Genomic DNA, 24,784 nt, shown 5'->3' on the forward strand with positions numbered 1-24,784 from the left:
CGAGGGAACGCTTCTGATGGAGAAAAAGCACAACTGCATGAAAAGGTGAAAAGTTATATCAAGGAGATAAAAGAGAGATAGAGGGACGTTATTTAATGTAAACATATCAAGCTTCAGGTTTATAATAATGTGTTGAAGTAGTAAATGCTCATTTAAATTATAATTTAAAAAAAGCCAAATAATTGCTTTGGGGTACTGAATAAAACATGAATAGAACAAGTATTTATTATTCAGTTCTCTGGAAAATATGTATGTATATAAGGATACATTGTACAGTAAGTAGTACATAATCAGTAAACAAAGCACAGAACATACAAAGGAATACACTATAGTCAGTCTATACAAAACACTGAATAATTTTCGGTATAAAAACAAATATATCTTAAGTGCACAGAAACCTGGAAAATAGTTAACCTTTATAATTTTGTATACAATCCCAATGTGTTCCTTTACAATAGCAAAGTAGCAATATATTTGTTGTCATTCTTCTTGCTGCATTTGCACTCAGTCTGAGGAAAATAATTAATGTACAGTATATTGGCATTGTATTGCTATTGAGAGCCATAGCACGTATATAAAACCCAAAGTGGACAAACTGACATTTCCCTGGAAGTAATTTCTGTGTACAAAATGTTAGTTGAAATTAAAATGGAGGGTAAGTGGGGGTGATCTGCCGTTGTAAACTGATAACAGAATGAGTACAGCTCAAAAGGCATTTATATCCCCGGCTCCCCTCCTCTCCTCTCCTCTCTCACCAGACGTTGTGCTGGAAGGCATTCTAGAACCTAATTAACTCCTCTGACATGCTGTGAATTCTCATCTCCCTCCCTGACTCGGATGACTCGGAGATCGACTGATTGAAAAAATCAGATTTCAGTTTCAATCTCCAAATTAGACATGGCAAACAATATCTTGCCGCTAATGCGCACTGATAATCATTCTCATTTTACACAAGTTTGGTGAAAAAAATGGCCTTCATTTATCGCAGCAACAGGCACACACAAAAAAACTACTGCACTCTGGGTACAAAAAAATCAATTGACAGTACAAAACATTGCACGACATCAATGAGGTTAAAAACAGAGAGAAATTAGATGAGCTACATCTTGAGAATATGGGTAGAAAAGAAAGCAGTCGTTCTTCATAGCGTGATCTAAAGCTACATCTGATCAACCCTAGTGAGTTAACCTCCTGGGGTAATGGTATTGATTGTCTACTCAGAGCTCAGGGTTGTACTGCAGATGCTGTCACACTAGGCCAGGCCTGTGAAAAAAAAATACTTGTGAAAAAGCCATGATGCGGCCTACTTCTTCTGCACAATGTCCATCAGTCCTGTTATCCGGCCCTCTCAAGCTCTCTCTCTCGCTCTCTCTCTCTCTCCATCTCACAGAAAATTGATCATCCATCATAGCTCTGTCATACGTTGAAAGTGTTGTAGCAGTGGAACAAAGTGCCAGCCCAGCAGTGGTTTGCCTTTTCTCAAACTGTTCTTCTGTGAGACCAAGAGTTTGATTGTTGTATTGATTAATGTCAGTGCCATGATGATGGGCAAGGCAGACCAAAGATTGTACCTGCTTATTCACTGACTTGGTAACAAGTACCATATACATAATATTCCATAGAAGTAGCAGAGATCAATCAATGTAACTACTAGCTCTTGTAAATCAGTGGTGAGAGTCCTCTTTGGTAGGTACAGCTCTGAACAACAACAGCCAATCCTTTACTCAGCCCCTGAGCGTCCACCAGAGTCCAGTCAGTCAGATGGTTGAGAGGTTGATCCATACTGAATTGCTGATGATGGCACTCTATTTTCACATTGTTGGTGGAAGTCTGTATAAATAAAAGTGTGAAATTCACTGGGATATTAGTAGAAAGTAACGGGAGAAGACCGACAGACGCATACAAACAGAGAAAACAAAAACACCCACACAATAAGGTGGGAGGGACATGGGTAAACACAGCCAATCACACAGATCTATAGTCCTGTTCAGACAAACAATAACAGAAATGAGAGCTCTGAGCTGACCTTAGGTATAGATTGGACTGTCAGAACAGCACAGTCTCTGGCTCGGGGTCTGAGTAGCGGCTGGTCACATGGTGATGACCCTGGAATTGGACTGACTCTTTGAGGCCCTTCCTGGAATGGTGCATGCTGGGAGTAGACTTCAGTAGACTCACTGAGGAGAACAGGCCTAGAGCAGGAGAAGATTGGATATCGATTAGAAAGATCCTTATATAATCTAAAGCAGGGGTGTCAATCAAACCAATTGAAGAATTTCTGAAGAACCTTTAATTTAAAAAAAATAACTAAGTGTCTTCCCTGTGTCTAGCCCGCTAACAGTCACCACAACGAAAGCTAGACAGGAACATTAAAAATGTCCCAAAAGAGTGGACAGAATATTTTGTGTGGATCTTGACAGCAAGGCAAGATAACCAATTTGCCGTGTGGCCTCGGTGAAGACCGAATGTGACCCTTAGGGCAAAATTAGTTTCACACGCCTGTTCTTAAGCAACAGAGCTAGTGTTATTCAACTCAGTTCTGAACATCTTTAATTCACAGACAGTGGCATGCCAGTCTAAAAAGGAACATTATAGCTCTCTCACTTCTGCCTTCAAGGTCTTGGTCTCCTGGCTGAATGGACACATCAGTTGAATCCCACTCATAGTTCTCATCCACTGAGGCCTTTCTCCTGAAGAAACACACACACACAAGTGGAAAGTTTGTGATGGCTGATGTTGAAGGACATTTTATTTAATTGGCTATTCATTGTGTTGCATCTTGCTCAATGTGAAAGGGACAATGTAGACAGATAGCAATAGAGATGTAAATAAAGGAAGACTGAAGCACTCACCTTTTCAATGCCTCCATGTCCTGTAGGCGTGTCTCCTCTGTGTTCCCCTGTATCTCCTCGATGGTCTCAGGAGAGCTGGTGAGGGTTGGGGACAGGCAGATGGACAGGCGCCCATTGGGAGGCTCCAGACTCCCCCTGCCACTGCTCTGGCTGGTATAGCTACTGTAGCTCCCCCCTGAGTCTGGCACTCCCCGATGATACCTCCCAATCTCCACCTCTGTCTCATGCCCCCCATACCTCTCCTCTCCTTCCTCCTCCTCCTCCTCCTCCTCTTCCTCCTCCTCCTCTTCTACCACCTCCTGCTTCTCCTCCTCCTGGGGTGGCTGAGAGGTGTGAAGGGGTGCAGGCCAGCTGTAACCCCTGACCAGGGAGGGAGCTGTAGTTCTGCCTCTACAGTGCTCCCTGTGGTCCCTGGGGAGAGAGGCATTCTTCCTGGCCTCCATGCGCTGCACGGACCTCAGGGCCTCCTGGTAGGTGATGGGCCACCTGGAGGCGTCTGGGAAGATGGAGGCCTTTTTGCGGGGGTTGTGGGGGTGGTGGATGGGGCCCGAAGGCACTGGAGGAGGGGTTGGGGGGAGCGGCTGCTGTCTCTCCAGCACCAGTTTTCTTACTTTTGGGATGTGCATATTACCCTTGTATGCTTCATAAAGCTGCTGTGGGGCCCTGCTGGGAGGCTGGGGGTCCTGGGGGGGAGGAGGGGGAGGAGGGCAGGCAGGGGGGGCCTCTGTGTGGTTGGTCTCAGGAGCTGAGGTGAATTCCGGTTCCCAGAACACAGAGTCTGGCCGGATGGAGAAAGGAGAGGAGCAGTTCTCCTGGCTGAGAGAGTCTACCCAGGCATCAGGCGTCAGGAAGTTAACCTGGGATTGTCTCCTGGAGTCTAGACTGTGGCTGCGCTGGTGGTGGCGGTCATCCCCGTTCTGAGAGCCTCCTAGACTGAGGGCCTTCCTGAGCACCGGCCTGGGAGGCTGAATGGTAGCTGGGCTTCTGCCCCAAGGTGACCTCCTGTGCCACTTCTCCCGCTCCTCTCTAGACACTGGGCTCTTTCTGTGGTCCAATGGATGGCCTCTGCGGACTTCTTTTGTGGTTTGCGGTCTTCTGTGGTCTTTCTCGGCCAATAGGTCATGTCTCTGGAGCATTATGGGATTGGTAGGAGGATCCACTGAGCCTTCATCCTCTGGTTCATCCACGCTCATCTCTATACAGTCTAAGAGATCCACCAATGTGTGTTGAGATGGCTTTTCAAATGGCTGTGACCTTGCTAACTCCACTTTCCATGAACCAGGCACTTTGTTGACAGATACATCTGGTTTAGACTTGGAATGGCATTGATTACTCTTGCTGTTCCATTCATGTGAGTCATCTCCCTTCATCTCTGTTGACATGTGAGTAGCATCACAAAGCCCTGTGTGTGTCTTGACCCTCGCAGCTTCTTTCCCTTCTTGCCTCTCTAGTGGCTGGTGACTCACCCTCCTCTTAGAGTGACCCTCTGCTCGCTTATCCCTGAGGGGGTGTTGTGTGACAGGTGACAGAAAGGGACATTGAGTGACTGGACGGTCACAGTGGAGGGTCGCTGTCCTCTCAGAGGGGGTGTGATGGGCTGCGACCAGGCTGGTGGCTGAGGTGAGAGGGCTGGCCTCCCAGTGAATATAAGATGGGGACAAAGGCCCTTTGGCCATGCTAGAGCTCCCCAAGTTGGCCTGGGGGTCACAGTGATGGGGGTGATTTTGTGGAGAGGTGCTTTCCTGAGGTTTCCATATGGGATCGCATTCTTCAGTCTCTCTCCAGCTCTCCTCATCTCTGCCTGGTCTCTCGCTCTTCCCATCTAAAGTAGCGTTCCTCTCCAGCGTGTACTTCCGTAGCTTTCTCTCCAGCTCCTCTCTCTCCCGGGCCAGCTTCAGACACCTGCTCATGTTGCCCGTCTCCCTCTCATGCTCCATCTGTAGCACCAGGGTGCTGGCGGTAGCGGGCTGGACGGCCCGCTTTAGTGACGTGTATCCTGGGTTGCTCTCCTCCAGGCTTGGCTGGGGGTACATGTCTGAGTTACTGTCTGAGTAGGGACTACTCTTGCCTGGATGTCCAGCAAAACTGTCCTGCTCCCCATCCAGATAGAATCGTCCATGGAGGGAAAGGTGTTTGGCCATGGCCCGGACCCTGGTCGTGGGGTTGGGGTTAGATCCACCACAGGGGGGTAGGTCCACTGAGAGAACAAACGGCGGCTCCCTCCTCACACTCTTCTCAGAGCGAAGGGACACTGACCTCTGGACCCCTGTGGATTGTGGGAAGTCTTTCCTCAGGGATCTCATGTTGTGGGAAATGTGGATGGAGGCCTGGTCGTAGGGCTGCATCATGAAGAGACTGTCAGGGCCTCTGGAGATTAACTCTAGAGGGGAAGTGGGAGAAGAGCCTGTCCTGGGGAGGTGGTGGTGGTGGTGGGGGGCGTAGTGAGGAGGAGGTGGGCGGCAGGAGAGCAGCTGCTGGCACTGGTCCTGGTACTCACCGCGGCTGGGTCTGCCGAAAGAGGAGTGGTCCGACTGGGAGGAGGAGCAGGAGGGGGAGGTGGAGCCAGGATAGTGGGAATGGAGGAGCTTCTGCTTCAGCACACTGTCTGGACTGCTAGCAAGGGACCCGCTACGAGAGAGAGCGAGAGAGCGAGAGAGCGAGAGAGCGAAGGGTTTAAAGGAAGGATGAGAGCGAGAGAGAGCGAACAGGGAATATTCACCAGGTCGAAGGGCCACTTTACCGAGCCATCACCAACCATGTCTTGAGATGTTTTGTGAAGACATCTTGAGACATCTTAAGCAAGGTTGGGGAGTAACAGATTACATGAAACCCGTTACATGTTACAGTTTAACAAAAGACTGTAACTGTAATCTGCTATGCTACCAGCAAAAATATTGTAATCAGATACTTTTGAAAAACTAGATGATTACTTCTAGGGTTACTTTAAATTCAGAAAGGATATTTGCGGAAAAACATATTTGACACATTTCTGTTTTCTCAATGACATTCAAATCAGCATTGAAAAAAGGCACAAGTTAAAATTTGTTCCGCCTGAGCGAGTCTGACCACAAGTCAGAGACCACTATGATGACACACTAAAGCGTTTGATGGATCGCAGGAAAAGAGCAGGAATAGGCTTTTGTAGGATACAATGGTGTGACTGCTGTCGGCATCGAAAGTTTATCCAACTTGAATAAACGCTTGGAGGTAAGGACGATACAGATATCACTTATTATTGATATCTACATAGCGCATTGATGTGAATCACACTGCTGCTCTCTCATTTAGTTATTTGAGCCTTACAGATTATGGTTGTTGTGGATGGCTGTTCACAAATATAGATGTGTATTTTAACCCAATTATGGTTGAATTGAAGAAGTTTAAATTGCCTATCGATCATTGTTTTTGCGACCAGTGGACAGCCAGTGAAAGATGCGCTCTTGCAACAGCTGCATATCCCAGCCTATGGATTATTATTTGACCCTGCTGGTCATCTATGAACGTTTGAACATCTTGAAGAACAATCTGGCCTTAATGGCCACGTACTCTTATAATCTCCACCCCGCACAGCCAGAAGAGGACTGGCCACCCCTCAGAGCCTGTTTCCTCTCTAGGTTTCTTCCTAGGTTCCTGCCTTTCTAGGGAGTTTTTCCTAGCCACCGTGCTTCTACATCTGCATTGCTTGCTGTTTGGGGTTTTAGGCTGGGTTTCTGTATAGCACTTTGTGACATCTGCTGATGAAAAAAGGGCTTTAGAAATACATTTGATTGATTTAATTTGATCATGGAATAAAAGTTTGAGGGAGTTCCTAACTTGTAAACTCCTCCTTGGTATTGTGCTCCATACTGTCAAAAACAAGTTTAATTTAAGAAGACCACGAGTGGGGTTTTTATTGCTCAATCTAATTTGTGCTGATTGAAAAATAATGTCTATAGGCCTAACGGACACATACTCTGATTCGCATACTTTTAATAGACTTAAAGGGGCAACATGTAGTTGCTACATCCATGTTTGGACTTATAAATTAATGACATATACCCATTGATTCTTGAAGAATATAACTTATAAATGCCTCATGAGCTTAGTTCAACTGTCACACCCCATGAGAACCCAAAATATATACTTGTTTTTCTCTAATGTTTGTAAACATTGTCAATGTAAACAAACAATGTAGCCTTAAAACATGGTTCAAACAATAATGTTGATATGATAGATGGTCAGTCCTTGCAGCTGTAGCTCTGTCTATTCATCTGAGCGTGGTTACATTTCTCCAGGCCCAGCCCTCAGCTTTTTACCAAAACAGAGGCGGGGTGTCCATTTTGTTATTGTTTCAACTGTGGATTCACCCTTAAACCGCTGCAAATTATTGAGATATCAAAGTGTCACCAACAAAAACGTAAACAATAGGGTTATAGCAAATGCAGCATATGGCATACATTTTTCAAATGCAAATAGCACTTTCTCGGTAGTGCTCAAAGCATACCATTCCATGAGAGCAACATTTATTTTTCAATTCGAAACAATGAGCCCAATCAGTCCTCCATGACAACAAAATCATAAACAACAGAGTAGGCTAATAAATCTGTAGTTTTTGGGTTATGCTGAGGTAAAACAATTTGGCTAATCTATACTTCCATATTTATAAGTCCTATTTTTGAAGATCAAGGGTTATTAAATTAATTGAAATGACTGGAAATCTGACAGACTTTGTTTTTTTATGTAAAGATATAACCTAATAATCATATTATTATCTGTAGTAGAACGCAATGGGTTAGAAGAAGCCTACATAACCAACCCATAAAGTAAAATGCAACATCCATTTATGGCCAGCTATGTAAACTCTAACTTTGATTTATCCTGCAATAGATGTTGTTTAATTGGTTATATATATGTGTGTCTTCTTCTAATGCCTCTTAAGGGGAAACTAATCTAAAATTAACTTAAAGTAATCAGATTATGTTACTGAGTTTGGGTAACAATTTTGGACAGATTACATTTAGGAGGTAACCTACCCAACCCAATGTCTTGGAAAAAATTGAAATGTGTCTATAGACACGTCTTGAAGACGTCTTAAGATGCCTTGAAAATACCAGTCTTTTAAAAAATGACATTAAGACAAAGGCGAAGGTTGGGTATGGTACTTTCAAATTTCCTGAAAGTCTGAAAAAAATAGAATCTTAAGTAAAACTAAAATGGCAATGAGAGGGAAAACAATGAAAAAGAATATGGAGGAGAGGGACTTACTTTGAGGAGGGGCTTTTATAGATGGCAGGAGGGAGATCTGAAAGGGCAGGGGGGAAAGATGATGATTCACAATGACACAGTCACCATTGAAAGGAAATCAACGAAAAAATAAAATCAAGCCCAATAATATGAGCCCAATCAAAGCAGCCATAAATGTCCGGAGGCACAGCAATAGGCCATCCCTCAAAGTTAATTACTGGCACATTAATCAGCAACATTAATGAGAAATGACCCTAATTAGCTGCAATGTAAATTACATTAATATATTTTACAACTAAAGTGGGATGGAGTTGACAAGCATGGCATCATGTCTATGCACTGAACTATGATTTATGAAAGAGTATTGGAGGACATCTATATGCTGTATCGTGGTGCTCATAGTGCATGTAATTAGTTAAGTGATAATATTTCACCATCTTTCTTCTTCCTGCGTCGCTGGTCTCTCTTGTGACTGATGATACACACTGTCCCTACGACCAGGATGAGGGCCAAACACAGGAAGGCGACGCCTCCCATCACTCCAGCCAATAGCGGTTCGGGTACAAACTCCAGGAGGCGGGAACTGGCAGGGTACATATCCATCCCTGTGGCATGACCACAACATCAGCATCCATAACACAGAGATTTACCACAACCAAATGTTAACAATGCATTCATTCCCTTACAGTAGATACACTAGGGCAGTTCACCCAATATACAGCATGACAGAATAGAAGCATGATGTCTACCTCTGTTATATCGGTCTTCAATATGTCCCATAATGAAATATTAATATCATGTTAAAAAAGCCAGACTATGGTCTAATTCTAACTAAGTTATTAGCTGCAATATTTCCATCATTCAGACTCCTAATAGACCAGTATTCTCCAGAGGGCTGTTCTAATTATGTGGTGCCAGTGGAACAGAGAGGAGAGAGACTGCCTGCATGGCTCTGCCTGGCTCCCCAGCCTGAAACACTAACCCATGTTGGAGACGTTAACTGATGGACTAGGCTCGCTCAGCAACTCCCCTCGCCGGGACAGCAGCCGCAGCTCGTACACAGAGTCCTAGACACACACATACAAACACACACATAGATACACACACACGGGGAGGACAGAGGGGCAGGGGGTTGAAACCATACTTTGTCAACATGGGATTGCGCCTGCAATGCTAATCAGGCTCATCTGAATTCAGATTTAGGGAAGAGAAGGAGAGAGTGAAAAAAGGAGGTAGACAGAGAGGGAAGGAAGGATATACAGTTCATTCGGAAAGTAGTCAGACCCCTTTACTTTTTCCACGTTTTGTTACGTTACGGCCTTATTTTTAAATTGATAAAATTGTTTTTTTTCCCCTCATCAATGTGCACACAATACCCCATAATGACAAAACAAAAACAGTTTTAGAAATGTTTGCTAATTTGTTAAAAATAAAAACAACTGAAATATCACATTTACATAAGTATTCAGACCCTTTACTAAGTACTTTGTTGAAGCACCATTGGCAGCGATTATAGCCTTGAATCTTCTTGGGTATGATGCTACAAGCTTGACACACCTGTATTTGGGGAGTTTCTCCCATTCTTCTCTGCAGATCCTCTCAAGCTCTGTCAGGTTGGATGGGGAGCGTCGCTGAACAGCTATTTTCAGGTCTCTCCAGAGATGTTCGATCGGGTTCAAGTCCGGGCTCTGGCTGGGCCACTCAAGGACATTCAGAGACTTGTCCCGAAACCACTCCTGCGTTGTCTTCGCTGTGTGCTTAGGGTCGTTGTCCTGTTGGAAGGTGAACCTTCGCCCCAGTCTGAGGTCCTGAGCGCTCTGGAGCAGGTTTTCATCAAGGATCTTTCTGTACAATGCTCCGTTCATCTTTCCCTCAATCCTGACTAGTCTCACAGTCCCTGCCGCTGACAAACATCCCACAGCATGATGCTGCCACCACCATGCTTCACAGTAGGGATGGTGCAAGGTTTCCTCCAGACGTGACGCTTGGCATTCAGGCCAAAGAGTTCAATCTTGGTTTCATCAAACCAGAGAATCTTGTTTCTCATGGTCTGAGAGTCCTTTAGGTGCCTTTTGGCAAACTCCAAGCGGGCTGTTATGGGCCTTTTACTGAGGAGGGGCTTCCGTCTGGCCACTCTACCATAAAGGCCTGATTGGTGGAGTGCTGCAGAGATGGTTGTCCTTCTGGAAGATTCTCCAATATTCACAGAGGAACTTTAGAGCTCTGTCAGAGTGACCATTGGGTTCTTGGTCACCTCCCTAACCAAGGCCCTTCTCCCCCGATTGCTCAGTTTGGCCGGGCGGACAGATTTAGGAAGAGTCTTGGTGGTTCCAAACTTCTTCCATTTAAGAATGATGGAGGCAGCTATGTTCTACGGGACCTTCAATACTGCAGAAATTTTTTGGTAAACTTACCCAGATCTGTGCCTCGACACAATCCTGTCTCGGAGCTCTACGGACAATTCCTTTGACCTCATGGCTTGGTTTTTGCTCTGACGTGAACTGTTAACTGTGGGACCTTATATAGACAGGTGTGTGCCTTGCCAAATCATGTCCAATTTACCACAGGTAAATCAAGTTGTATAAACATCTCAAGGATGATCAATGGAAACAGGATGCACCTGAGCTCAATTTCGAGTCTCATAGCAAAGGCTCTAAATACTTATGTAAATAAGAATTTCCGTTTTTTATTTTTTTTAATAAATTTGCTAAAAATTATAAAAACCAGTTTTTGCTTTGTCATTATGGGGTATTGTGTGTAGATTGCTGAGGAAAATGTTTTATTTAATCAATTTTAGAATAAGGCTGTAACGTAACAAAATGTGGAAAAAGTCAAGGGGTCTGAATACTTTCCAAAGGCACTGAACAAAAATACAAACACACATGCAACAATTTTCAAGATTGTACTGAGTTACAGTTCATTTAAGGAAATCAGTCAATTTAAATAAATTCATTAGGCCCTAATCTATGGATTTCACATGACTGGGAATACAAATATGCATCTGTTGGTCACAGATACCTTAAAAAATAGGTAGGGGTGTGGATCAGAAAACCAGTCAGTATCTGGTGTGACCACCATTAGCCTAATGCAGCACGACACATCTCCTTCGCTTAGAGTTGATCAGGCTGTTGATTGTGGCCTGTGGAATGTTGTCCCACTCCTCTTCAATGGCTGTGCGAAGTTGCTGGATATTGGCGGGAACTGGAACATGCTGTCCTACACGTCGATCCAGAGCATCCCAAACATGCTCAATGAGTGACATGTCTGGTAAGTATGCAGGCCATGGAAGAACTGGGACATTTTCATCTTCCAGGAATTGTGCACAGATCCTTACAACATTATCTTGCTGAAACATGAGGTGATGGCGGTGGATGAATGGCACGACAATGGGCCTCAGGATCTCGTCACGGTATCTCTGTGCATTAAAATTGCCAACAATTAAATGCAATTGTGTTTGTTGTCTGTAGCTTATGCCTGCCCATACCATAACCCCACTGCCACCATTGGGCACTCAGTTCACAACGTTGACATCAGCAAACCGCTCGACCACACGACGCCATACACATTGTCTGCGGTTGTGAGGCCGGTTGGTGGACAGTGCTGCAGTCAGCATGCCAATTGCACGGTCCTTCAAAACTTGAGACATCTGTGGCATTGTGTTATGTGACAAATCTTCACATTTTAGAGTGGCCTTTTATTGTCCCCAGCACAAGGTGCACCTGTGTAATGATCATGCTGTTTAATATGCCACATATGTCAGGTGGATGGATTATCTTGGCAAAGGAGAAATGCTCACTAACTGGGATGTAAACAAATTTGTGTACAGAATTTGAGAGAAGTAAGCTTTTTGTGCATATGTAAAATTTCTGGGATCTTTTATTTCAGCTCATGAAACATGGGACCAACACTTTACATGTTGCGTTTATATTTTTGTTCAGTGTAGATTGAAAGAGTGAAGAAAGATGATAGCTGGCATGTGATAAGCCTAATTTACACTGTTAGAAAAAAGGGTTCCAAAATGGTTCTTCGGCTGTCCCCATAGGAGAACAATTTTGGGTTCCATGTAGAACCCTCTGTGGAAAGGGTTCTTCATGGAACCCAAAAGGGTTCTACCTGGGACCAAAAGGGTTCTACCTGGAACTAAAAATGGTTATTCAAAGGCTTCTCCTATGAGGACAGCCAAAGAACCATTTAGGTTCTAGATAGCACCTTTTTTTCTAAGAGTGTAAATACCACAGCGCTGTCTAAAGTGGTAAATGATCTTAGAGCCAATACAGATCTTAGAGCCAACACAGATGCCAAACAGTTCTCTGTCCTTGTACTCTTGGATTTAAGTGCTGCATTTGACATTGTTGACCATGATTTCCTTCTGGACAGACTAAATTGGTTTAGGACTTATTTAACAGGTCGAGAGTTTTTTATCACCCTTGGTGAACATAACTCAGAGAAAATAAATATCACGTGGCATTCAACAAGGTTCGATTTTGGGTCCGGTACTGTTCAGTTTATATATGTTACTCATTGCCAGCGTTATCAGAAAGCACAGTATTGATTTTAGCTGCTACGCAGACGATACATAACTTTACATTTCTGTGTCACCAGAGGATTTTAGCTCCACGGATAAATTATTAGACCGTATTAGTGATTTAAATACTTGGATGGCTCACAACTTCCTCCAGCTAAATCAAGACAAGACCAAGGTTCTTATTGTTGGAGCCAAAGCACAGAGAAAGAATCTGGCTGCACATTTTAATTCACAAGCAATAAAGATGAAAAAAAACAGGTAAAAAACCTAGGTGTTATTTTAGATTCTTAACTCAATTTCGAATCGCACATCAGGAATGTGACCAAAATAGCTTTTTACCACCTGAGGAACATTGCCAAGGTGCGGCTGTTTCTCTATCAGGCTGATACAGAGAGACTCATCCATGCTTTTATTACAAGCAGGCTTGACTACTGTAATGCTTTCCTGTCTGGTCTACCCAAGAAAGCCATTGGTCAACTACAGTGGCGGCTCCTGAAAAAATTCTCAGGGGGGGCAATTTTTCTGATGATTTAGGTGACCTACACACATTTTTAAAAAGATATGTCCAGCAACAACATGAAGACAGGGGCAGCATATAAGTCAATACCAGAAGCATTTATTGACTGATCTCAAAAGTGTTGGCTTACCAGGGTTGGTGGAGCCCTCAGTTTCATCTTTGCCTCGCAAAGCTAACTCAAACACTCCGCAAAACTTCACACACTGGATTAGCCGGCTGAGGATGTGGCGGTTCTTGCTAATGTCGTAGTAAATATATTTGTTATAGTGAATATGGAATATGATATGTTGAGTAAAATGTTGTGCTAAGATCTATTTAGGTCAGGAGCTGGTTATAAGTTCTGTTCCTATCCAATAACAATGGACAAAAGGGTCCTATCTTGTCAGCCTTGTCAGTTTCAGTTCTCCAGTAAACTTGTGATTATCAACACTAACCTCATCGTTGTGGCGGCGGACAGCTAGCCTGTATCCCTCATCCAGTTGAGTGGGAATGTTCACTCTCCCCAAAGCAGACAATCTCAAACAGCTATCCATGTGGGTCTTTGACAGCTCATGTTTCTTAATCTTTCCTGAAAGATGGTGCATGTCCGTTACACACCAGTCGCTGTCCAAGCGGTGCTGTCTGCCGTGCCGCCTTCAGGGTGAAAGAGTAAGCAGGGGGTAGCAGAAGACTGCATTAGCTACATCGCAGCCTGCTAGCCAGGTTTTTCGTTCGTACCAATTTTTGGAAAATCCTCGGGTGTAGGACTTCCCCCCTTTAGTAGAAACCTGTTGAATTATTAAATTTGGTCTGGGAGGTCCTAATTGTTTCGTTGCCAATTTATCTTGATTTGTTCGCCGACAAAAAGTAACTTATTTCAAAGAGACAATCGAGTTGCACTGAACGCTATAGCCATCTTGATAGTAGTACGTGAATTGATTGATGAGGCTACCCGCTCTTTTCTTAGTTACATTCATGGTTACGTTACGTATGACGAAAGCGCGTAAGTGCAAGCCCTCAGAAACCCATAGAGATTGTATTGAAAGCTCTGATATTTGAAAAAAATAGATTTTACATGGGAGTCTATGACAGACTTCTGGGCGATTTTCAACCTGACTGAAATCGCCCCAAAAGGGGGGGGGGGGGGGGGGGGGCATTTGAAGCACGACTTTAGCCTGATTGGACATTTAGTGGCACTGTGGCAGATCAGACGTCTAGATTACAACACTGATAACTACTGTTGCCGTGATATAATTGATTAGAAAAAAAATCCCTTCCTTTTCCCATTTGGCAGTGCGTCGCCCATATCGCCCTATTGAACACACCGCCCCTGGTCAACTACAAAACATACAGAATGCTGCAGCACATTACACCAGTTTTAAGGTCTCTGCACTGGCTGCCTGTGAATAGATTTTAAGATTCTTCTATTAGTTTTTAAATCAATCCACGATTGTGCACCCCAATACATGTCAGACATGCTTTTAAGTTATGTACCCAGTAGGTCCCTCAGGTCCTCTGGCACTGGCCTTTTAACTATCCCAAAGCCTAGGACCAAGAGGCATGGAGAGGCAGCCTTTAGTTACTATGCCCCCAGCCTCTGGAATAGCCTGCCAGAGAACCTGAGGGGGGCTGAAACCGTGGACATATATAAAAGAGATCTTAAAACACACCTTTTTAGCTTTGCTTTTCCTTGGCGTGCTTTTTAGTTGTTCAGTTTTTATTGTTATTATTTTGTTTTTTATCCTCTTATGTTTGTTGTGGGGTAAATATTTCAGTTTTTATTTTCATTGTTTTTATTACTTTTTTTCCTGTGAAGCACATTATGTTGCATTCCATGTCTGAAATGTGCTGTATAAATAAAGCTTGATTTGATTTTGATAACCAATATAAATATCTCTAAGGCAGCTAAAGCAGGGGATGATATCTGTTGATTGGTCTCAGAGGGAGTGACTAACAGGGACTGGCGGTTACCTTGCGCAGACCTGGAATGATCATCACACTTCTATTGGCACTGATGTCCTCGTCTAGATTTAACCACTCCCCTTGCTCGGAGCGCGATTGGAGGACAAATCCAGTGATGGGCGGGAACTGAGCCACAGGAGACCATTGCAGGACTATACCTGCCGAGCTCTTATTGGCTGACAATGATGTGGGCGGCTCTAGTTTCGCTCTCCTTGGGAGTGGATCTGATGGTGTAAAGCAGAACAGCCTTAGAAAAAAATGCACCTACTTTGGAATAATTTTTTGGGGAGAAGAACATTTCTATTTCTCCAAGCATGCAGCCTTGAGTAGACAATGTCATTCAGGCTCTCAACACAACGGGTACTGACTCAGAGTTCGGATGGTGGTGATCTCACTGAAAGGCCCAGTGCCCACTTTGTTGTGTGGCAGGACACTGAACTGGTACTCTGTGTCAGGGACCAGCCCTGTCACCTGCAGACTGGAGCCAGGGGAGGAGAGCACGGGCACAGAGAGCCACTCCTGTTTCACCCCACTGTCACCCGCAGACATCTGCTTCAACCTGCAGAGAGAGGAGGAGAGGGGGAGTGAATGGAGAGAGAAATAAGAAATAAAGAGAAAAAAAGAAAGAGAGAGAGAATGGAGAGAGAAAGAAAAATTTGAATAAAAAATATATAGAAAGTGTGTGTGTGTGTGTCTGTGCGTCTGTGTGTTAGGGTTGAATATTTTCCCAGTATTTTACAAATGTTCCATCCCGAGAACAAATCACTTTTCTCTCGGGTAACCCGGTATTTCCCACCAAAACCGAAAGTGTCATTCAAAAGCATTATAAAGCATATAAATAGGCCTATGTCTGGATTTGATTAGAGCTTTGATCGGAAATTCAAGCCTGATGCTACCTGAGCCTGATGAGCCATACATTAAATACATTTTATGAGCCCTATATTAAAGACATTTTATGAGCCCAAGCCCAAAAAAGGCTAAATTATTGTGCTGTTATCCAATAGGCTACATACAGTATATGATATACAGCGCCTTCGGAAAGTATTCAGACCCTGTGACCTTTTCCACATTTTGTTACGTTACAGCCTTATTCTAAAATTGATTAAATAAAACATTTTCCTCATCTATCTACACACAATACCCCATAATGACAAAACAAAAACAGGATTTTAGACATTTTAGCACATTTATTAGAAATAAAAAACTGAAATATATTATTTACATAAGTATTCAGGCCCTTTACTATGAGACTCGAAATTGAGATCAGGTGCATCCTGTTTCCATTGATCATCGTTGAGATGTTTATACAACTTGATTGGAGTCCACCTGTGGTAAATTCAATTGATTGGACATGATTTGGAAAGGCACACACCTGTCTATATAAGGTCCCATTTGACAGTGTATAACAGAGCAAAAACCAAGCAATGAGGTCAAAGGAATTGTCTGTAGAACTCTGCGACATAATTGTGTCGAGGCACAGATGTGGGGAAGGGTACAAAAAAAATTCTGCAGCATTGAAGGTCCCCAAGAACATAGTGGCGTCCATCATTCTTAAATGGAAGATGTATGGAATCACCAAGACTCTTCCTAGAGCTGGCCGCCTGGCCAAACTGAGCAATCGGGGGAGAAGGGCCTTGGTCAAGGAGGTGACCAAGAACCCGATTGTCACTCTGATAGAGCTCCAGAGTTCCTCTGTGGAGATGGGAGAACTTTCACCAATCAGGCCTTTATGGTAGAGTGGCCAGACGGAAGCCACTCCTCAGTAAAAGGCACATAATAGCCCGCTTGGAGTTTGCCAAAAGGTACCCAAAGACTCTCAGACCATGAGAAACAAGATTCTCTGGTCTGATGAAACCAAGATTGAACTCTTTGGCCTGAATGCCAAACGTCACATCTGGAGGAAACCTAGCACCATCCCTACTGTGAAGCATGGTGGTGGCAGCATCATGCTGTGGGGATGTTTTTCAGCGGCAGGGACTGGGAGACTAGTCAGGTTTGAGGGGAAGATGAACAGAGCAAAGTACAGAGAGATTCTTGATGAAATCCTGCTCCAGAGCGTCCAGGACCTCAGACTGGGGTGAAGGTTCACCTTCCAAAAGAACAACGACACTAAGCCCACAGCCAAGACAACGCAGGAGTGGCTTCGGGACAAGCCTCTGAATGCCCTTGAGTGGCCCAGCCAGAGCCCGGACTTGAACCCGATTGAACATCTCTGGAGAGACCTGAAAATAGCTGTGCAGCGATGCTCCCCATCCAACCTGACAGAGCTTGAGAGGATCTGCAGAGAAGAATGGGAGAAACTCCCCAAATACAGGTGTGCCAAGCTTGTAGCATCATACCCAAGAAGACTCGAGGCTGTAATCGCTGCCAATGGTTCTTCAACAAAGTACTTAGCAAAGGGTCTGAACACTTATGTAAACATGATATTTCTGTTTTGTATGTATAATACATTTGTAAAAATTGATAAAAACCTGTTTTTGCTTTGTCATTATGGGGTATTGTGTGTAGATTGATGAGGACAAAAAAAAACAATTTAATCCATTTTAGAATAAGGTTGTAACGTAACAAAATGTAGAAAAAGTCAAGGGGTCTGAATACTTTCCGAATGCACTGTATAGGCTACTGCACATTACGCATGACAGAAAAACTTAAAAGCCCATAGATGTAGCTAGCTATATGCTCTCTTGGATAAATAAATGAAACTAGCTCCAGTAGGCTAATCTTTTTGAGTGTGAACTGTATTACTGTACTGTATTGTATTATACTGTATTATATGGACTGGAATTACGCACCTTGTTCAACCCATGTTAAAGCTGAGAGAACACGTGATTCTGGTGCAGCACATGCGGCCTACAAAGTTACAAGTAGCGAATTAGATTTTAATTTTGGAATATAATAAGGCCTATTTTTATAATTAGTAGGCTGATGCATATATAGGCCTACCTTTCATAATATCTCGTGTGGCTCAGTTGGTAGAACATGGCACTTGCAACGCCAGGGTTATGGGTTTGTTTCCCACAGGGGACCAGTACAAAACAAGTATGAAAATGTATGAACTCACTACTGTAAGTCGCACTGGATAAGAGCTTCTCGCTTTCAACAGTTAAATATATTTTGTTGTCCTTATCTTCATCATTCTAATAACATCCTTGAATAATATAGGACTAGAGTTAGATGCAGATGGCTTTCACTTCTCTTCACGAAGATCGAATGGTTATGGGTCTGAATAAATAACTGCTATAGCCTACCGCCATCGCGCGTTCGCTCTTCTTTCAAACTACCTGTGAGATCTATTGGCGGTTGTATTTAACATTCAGCAAACAAGAGCTTGCGTCCCTCTTCGAATAGTCGATTGGTATAAGAAATGCAACAACAACAAAAAAAGTCCAGCAAGCTATTCTAGTCTAGCTTTTCCTGTATGGGACTCGAAGAGCTAAGGAGCGTTTTTTTAAGGAGAGAGGCCAGCGGAGCACAGGTGCGTGCGTATTGCGCAAGAGACAGAGGCTATAAGTTAGAAGCTTATTATGCATAACCCATCATTAATTAGCTAAATATAAGGCTAATACTGCATTGCATTTATTACCTAAAAGAGGTATGCTAGGCCCTATATATACTGTATATATATATATCAATCTAGAACAGGATGATCTATTTTGGATGCAATTTTAATGGAATTGATGGAGAGAGAAAGAGTGCTCGCACGTGCTCTGATTTAAAGCAACGATATTCGAGTGATAGGCTGTTTTAAAACTTTGCAGTTGCAATAAAAATATATATATTTACAACAAAAAAATAAGGTGGCCCCTGAAAACCAGATGGAGATGTGTAAATTAGACGTGCATTCGGTCCATATATTACTGTTGCATGGAAGAAAAGTTACCCTGAAGAGATGATAGGGCTACATGCACTGTGAACTGCGCTCCATACTGAAATGGGTTGTGTCCCCACCATGAGCGTTGATGATTGATCATGCAGAGAGCAGAGAGAAGGCCGTAGAGAAGCCAGATTTAAACATTGCATATCATTTAACAATTCCATTTCACGTCATGCTGTTGACATAAATAATTTATTATAATTTACCGGTTTCTAGCAATTATTAATCACGGGAAAAGGGAGTGGTTTTGGGCGGTAAATCTCGGTAAATCTCAGTAACCGGGTTCCCGCCATTCAACCCTAGTGTGTGTGTGTATGTGTGGGTGCAAATTATATGCACTATAAAAGATGAAGAGACTGCACAATGCATTCTATGTTCTATGTGATAGATCTAAATGACAACGTAGATATTCTATACAATATAATCATTTTCACATTTGTTGAACAGCATCATTTTTTAAGCGGTTTCTCTTTTAAATGTTCTTCTATCTGGCATCCATAATTACTGTTTGTGGATTTCTGTGTTCTGTACCCCTCTGTGTCAATTCAGCATGTCTGTTTCCCTGTTTGTGATTGTTTACCCCTGCTGTTGATGATGAGCTGTCCTCCACTGATGTTCAATACAGTATATTAATATGTTGCTGCTATGGTTACACAGATGGAGACAGATCAGAGGCTAGAAGAGTAGAGGACTCACCAGACAGTGAAGAGAGGGAGACAGAAAAGAGACTAGAAGAGTAGACGACTCACCAGACAGTGAAGAGAGGAAGACAGAAGGTAGTGGGTTCGATCCCCGGGACCACCCATACACAAAACATTTATGCACGCATGACTGTAAGTCGCTTTGGATAAAAGCCTCTGCTAAATGGCATATTATTATTATTATTATTATTATTATTATTATTATTATTATTATTATTATTATTATTATTATAAGAGTAGAAGACTCACCAGACAGTGAATGTCTGGGGGTATCCCCCATCAAAGCCTGGTTCCCAGGACACATTGGCCTGCTTGAACCCTGGAGACACAGACACCAGGGTGGCAGCATGGGGACTGGTGCCTGACACACAGACAGATAAGGAGAGAGAGAGGGAGTGAGAAGGAAGAAGAGGGAGAATAGAAAATGAGATAAGAGCTGCATCCTTATTCAACACAGATTCATAATACACTGGTGAGGTTCCATAATGTAATGAACACTTTACATATTAGCTACATTAATAAAGATGACATAGATGTATGTGAGTCAGTCTGTCTGTTCCACTCACCCAGCACTGAGATGAGAGTGCTGGCTTTGACAGTGGCCACGAGGTTGGTAACGCTGCACTCCCACTCCCCCTGGTGGTCTTTACTGAGAGGAAACAGCAGCAGGGAGCCGTTGGCTGCTATAGAGTACTGAGAGAGTGTGGCAGGTCCAACCTACAGACAGGGAGGACAGGGAGGAGATCGGACACACCAGCTGGGCTGAATGCTGATCTGCAATCAGTGAGTTTGTTTGTCTCTGTTTGTCGGGAAAAGTGTGTGTGTGCGTGTGTGTAAGTGTGCTTTCTTGCTTGCAGGTGTGTGTTAAATAATAGCTATTTCTGCTCCAGGGTATGTCCACAGTTTACACTATCTCAAGTAGTCAGTAGAGTACAGTCATTTGCTGTGGGGCGGATTGAAGTGCACTCACCTTGCTCCAGGTTACAGTAGGGGCTGGCTCTCCAGTGGTCTGGCAGGGGATAACAAGCTTCCTCCCCACCTCCTCTCGATACTCCTTTCGGGGGGACACGTTGAGTGACGGGGGGTCCTGCGGGTCAGAAACAAAACAACCAGCCGTGTCAATTAGTCAAGGACTTTATCACAATTAGAGAAAGTGAGTGAAACAGTAGATTACCTTTAGCTTCAGCCAAGATTAACCTATTCACAAAAGGATTAGCGCCACAATTAACCTTGTCATACAGGAGCTATTGTAATCAGGACCACATTAAACTCAATTCATGTCACAGATTGACAAGTAGAGGAGTGAAGAAAAGATCATCGAAATATATATTTTAAAAGTCCTTACCTGCCTGTCTCAGATATGAGCTCTCTCTTCAGACTGAGAGAGGCAGATAATTGGGTAGCACTTTATTTTAAAGTGCTGTTTTCACATAGTAGGTATTTACTTGCAATTTACAAGGAAACTACGTGGTAAAATGGGACATTCTAGTCTAGGTAAATTGCACAAAATTGGTAACTAACTACCTGGTGCCAAAAAATGGGTCTGTAGTGGTAATCATTTTATAAGAAACAAAAAAAAATTTCAAAAGTTATTATCGTGTAATTACCATTTTACCACGTCATTTCGAGGATGAATACCTAATCTCTGTACTGTACAATAAAGTGCTAGAAAACACTGTGTGCACCCTGACCTGTAGGATGACTGTCGTAGGCCCTGATTGACCCATGGTCCCGAAGCTGTTGTAGGGGGTGCACGTGTACACGCCTGTTGCATCATCATTGACAGTTGCCATGAACACCGAGCCTTCAGACGTCAACGTCCATCCTGGGTACTGATTGGATAAAACAGTGAGGGGTCAGAGAACTTCTCAACAGTTTTTCAATTTAGGTTAATGTACATCTATCTCTCTTGAATGGGAACATATTATCTTCTGAGCACTAGGCCTACAGGGCATATTGATTCCTTATGTAAATGGTCAAATTAGCAGCATCAGGGTAGATATGAGGTTGATCTTCCCACCATGGCCAGATTCAGTGGCTGTCCATCCTTGGTCCAATCAACACGGAGCAGGGGGGGCTGGGCTCTCACAGGGCAGGAGACCAGTCCCCCCAGGCCTGTGGGGAGATATGTCTGCTGAGGCATCAGGAGAGCCTGGGCACGGTCTGAGAGGAAGAAAGGAAACAAATAAAATGATGGATGGATTGATGGATAGGAAGGATTTGTGTCATTATGTGGAGACTGAAGATTAGAGATGAAAACATCAACACATAGACACTTACGTCGCACAGTGAGACTGGCGGATGCAGTAGGCGGAGTTAAAAGACCATTGGTGGGCATGCAGGTATAGTTCCCAGAATCTTCTGGGGTGACGCGGGTGATAAGGAGGGTGCCGTCCACCATGATCTTCACACGGGACTTCAGAGCCCTAACAACAAAGCAAAACATAAACATTCAGACACACAACCCATGAAGGACATTTAAATAGAGCAAACGCCACATTAGAAACATCATAACAAACGCATAATCCCATGTAAACACACAAATTCAATATAAATAAACCGTGACAAAATACACCAAATTTACTCTATGTGATGGACATTCTCTCCCTGCCTTTGCCACACATAGGTCATGTTGGGCGGATCCGCCACGGCCTGGCACCGCAGGAGGGCATTCTGGGTCAGGTTGAGAGCCGTGTTCTTCGGGGGGATAACAATGACTGGAGGACCTGTTTGAGACCAGATAGAATAGATCAGGGATTTCTTTCCATGATCAAATTTAGCAGGACATCGCAGATTAGCAAGATATCTCAAATCCGATCAGTTATCTGGTGAGAGCAACACTACTACACAGCATGACACGGCAACATTTTTCATGTTGGGAGATTATGGCTGATTGAGATAAATGTTTAGAGGATTTGTTTCAAGGTCTGTTTTACGGCTTACATAAGGCTTCGAAAAAGTGACTACAGCCAGAAATCAAAGCCTTACTATAATCCAAAAAACAGGTGTCACTGCCAAAGCTAAACGGCATATCCTGGTCATATTGACATCATGTGGCATAAACATAGCATGACTTAAAAATAAATGGAGCATATTGTATTACATAAGTGAGATTCATGAGGAAAAACATCCACAGAAAGAACACAACATAAACCCTCGGATTCACCTGTAACTGAAGATATCCCATTCACCACTAGATGGCGATAATGCCTCACTACACTCAACAGAGGATTTGGGTAATACTAGACAAAGTGATGGGAGATTGTTTGGCTCACTGTGTACCAGTGGGGATTCCAGTGACTAAGATTGGGAGAAAATAAGGACAGAGTATGCTGCTGGATTTTTCTATTCTCCTAGTAGGACCCAGGGGGAAACTGTAGACACGAAACTCATAAACAAACAGACAGACAGACAGTGACTGACCTTTGACTTTCAGCTTTGTCACATGAGTCACATTGCCCTCTGTGTTGGTGGCGAGACATTCATACCGTCCTCCGGCCTCTGTGCTCACTGCTCTGAGAGACAACGTCCCACTCAGCACCTGAGATACAGAGAGAGAGACAGAGAGAGAGAGCGAGAGCGAGAGCGAGAGAGCAATGAATTTCACTGCAGGGACAATAAAGTTTGCATTGTGAGCGAGAGAGATGGCAATGTGAAATTAACTTTTTATATATTTTTTTGTTTAGCCATGAAGACTGAACCATGAATCCTCACCTCAACCTTGTCTCCTCCAATCAGAGTACCATCTTTAGCCCAGGTTATGGTGGGTTGTGGGTTGCCACGAGCAACACAGGCTAGAGAAAGAGGATTCCCCACTAGAGCCTCCAGGACAGGGGGAGGGGTCTTGGTGAAAATAGGAGGAGCTACAGAACAACAACAAAGACAGTCAACACAACAACCTCAATCCCTTTTTCCAGAGAGAGAGCTAAACAGATTGTAAAGGTGAAGGTCTCATAAACAACAAAGCTGAATCTGCAGGTTTGACCCTGTTTAAAGTCAAATTGGCTGAAGGCTATATCCCTTAGAGGCCAGCATGTAATGTACAGTCCACCAGTGAGTGAGTAAAGCTCTCCCTGACAGTGTACGCCTGCCAAGGCATCTTAAACCTTATCAGACAATGGCCTTAGATTTGAACCTGCAGGTCTTTGACGGAACACCACAGGCCATGTGCCTGGCTAATCTGCCCTAATGCCTCTCTCCTCTCCTGCTCCTCTCTCCTCTCCAGCTCCTCTCTCCTCTCCTGCTCCTCTCTCCTCTCCTGCTCCACTCTCCTCTCCTGCTCCACTCTCCTGCTCCTCTCTCCTCTCCAGCTCCTCTCTCCTCTCCAGCTCCTCTCTCCTCTCCTCCACCTCTCTCCTCTCCTCCACCATTCTCCTATCCTGCTCCTCTCTCCTCCCCTCCACCTCTGTCCTCTCCTGCTCCTCTCTCCTCACCTGCTCCTCTCACCTCTCCTCTACCTCTCTCCTCTCCTCCACCTCTCTCCTCCCACCTGCTCCTCTCTCCTCTCCTGCTCCTCTCTCCCCTCCTGCTCCTCTCTCCTCCCCTGCTCCTCTCTCCTCTCCAGCTCCTCTCTCCTCTCCTGCTCCTCTCCCCTCCCTCCTCTCCTGCTCTTTCTCCTCTCCTGCTCCTCTCTCCTCTCCAGCTCCTCTCTCCTCTCCAGCTCCTATCTCCTCTCCACCACCTCTTTCCTTTCCTCCATCTCTCTCCTCTCCAGCTCCTTTCCTCCACTTCTCTCCTCTCCTCCACCTCTCTCCTATCCTGCTCCTCTCTCCTCTCCTCCACCTCTCTCCTATCCTGCTCCTCTCTCCTCTCCACCACCTCCCTCTTCTCCTGCTCCTCTCTCCTCGCCTGCTCCTCTCTCCTCTCCTGTTCCTCTCTCCCCTCCTGCTCCTCTCTCCCCTTCTGCTCCTCTCTCCTCTCCTGCTCCTCTCTCCTCTCCTGCTCCTCTCTCCTCTCCAGCTCCTCTCTCCTCTCTTCCACATCTCTCCTCTCCTCCACCTCTGTCCTCTCCTGCTCCTCTCTCTTCTCTTGCTCCTTTCTCCTGCTCCACTCTCCTCTCCTGCGCCACTCTCCTCTCCTGCGCCTCTCTCCTCTCCTGCTCCTCTCTCCTCTCCTGCTCCTCTCTCCTCTCCTCTCCTATCTCCTCTCCTG

General features: G+C 44.2%; 1 protein-coding gene across 2 annotated transcripts in view; it reads right to left on the reverse strand.

The window, feature by feature from the left end:
• Positions 1-200: 200 nt before the first annotated feature.
• LOC311100278 (protein turtle homolog A-like) overlaps positions 201-24,784 on the reverse strand; it is a 40,365-nt gene continuing 15,781 nt past the window's right edge. For both annotated transcript variants that reach the window (XM_084141133.1, XM_084141132.1), the window contains exons 5-22: positions 23,348-23,496; positions 23,057-23,174; positions 22,218-22,359; positions 21,914-22,059; positions 21,654-21,796; positions 21,325-21,465; positions 20,604-20,720; positions 20,200-20,350; positions 19,883-19,994; positions 15,427-15,617; positions 15,068-15,282; positions 9,058-9,142; positions 8,510-8,680; positions 8,097-8,133; positions 2,853-5,480; positions 2,605-2,690; positions 2,027-2,192; positions 201-1,830 (exon numbers count right to left, since the gene is read on the reverse strand). In XM_084141133.1, the coding sequence (XP_083997259.1) occupies positions 2,047-2,192; positions 2,605-2,690; positions 2,853-5,480; positions 8,097-8,133; positions 8,510-8,680; positions 9,058-9,142; positions 15,068-15,282; positions 15,427-15,617; positions 19,883-19,994; positions 20,200-20,350; positions 20,604-20,720; positions 21,325-21,465; positions 21,654-21,796; positions 21,914-22,059; positions 22,218-22,359; positions 23,057-23,174; positions 23,348-23,496 (4,778 nt within the window). In that variant the 3' untranslated portion in view covers positions 201-1,830; positions 2,027-2,046. The remainder of the gene's footprint in view (positions 1,831-2,026; positions 2,193-2,604; positions 2,691-2,852; positions 5,481-8,096; positions 8,134-8,509; positions 8,681-9,057; positions 9,143-15,067; positions 15,283-15,426; positions 15,618-19,882; positions 19,995-20,199; positions 20,351-20,603; positions 20,721-21,324; positions 21,466-21,653; positions 21,797-21,913; positions 22,060-22,217; positions 22,360-23,056; positions 23,175-23,347; positions 23,497-24,784) is intronic.

Source organism: Coregonus lavaretus (genome assembly GCF_964263955.1).
Source record: "Coregonus lavaretus genome assembly, chromosome: 24".
Taxonomy (NCBI): Eukaryota; Metazoa; Chordata; class Actinopteri; order Salmoniformes; family Salmonidae; genus Coregonus; species Coregonus lavaretus.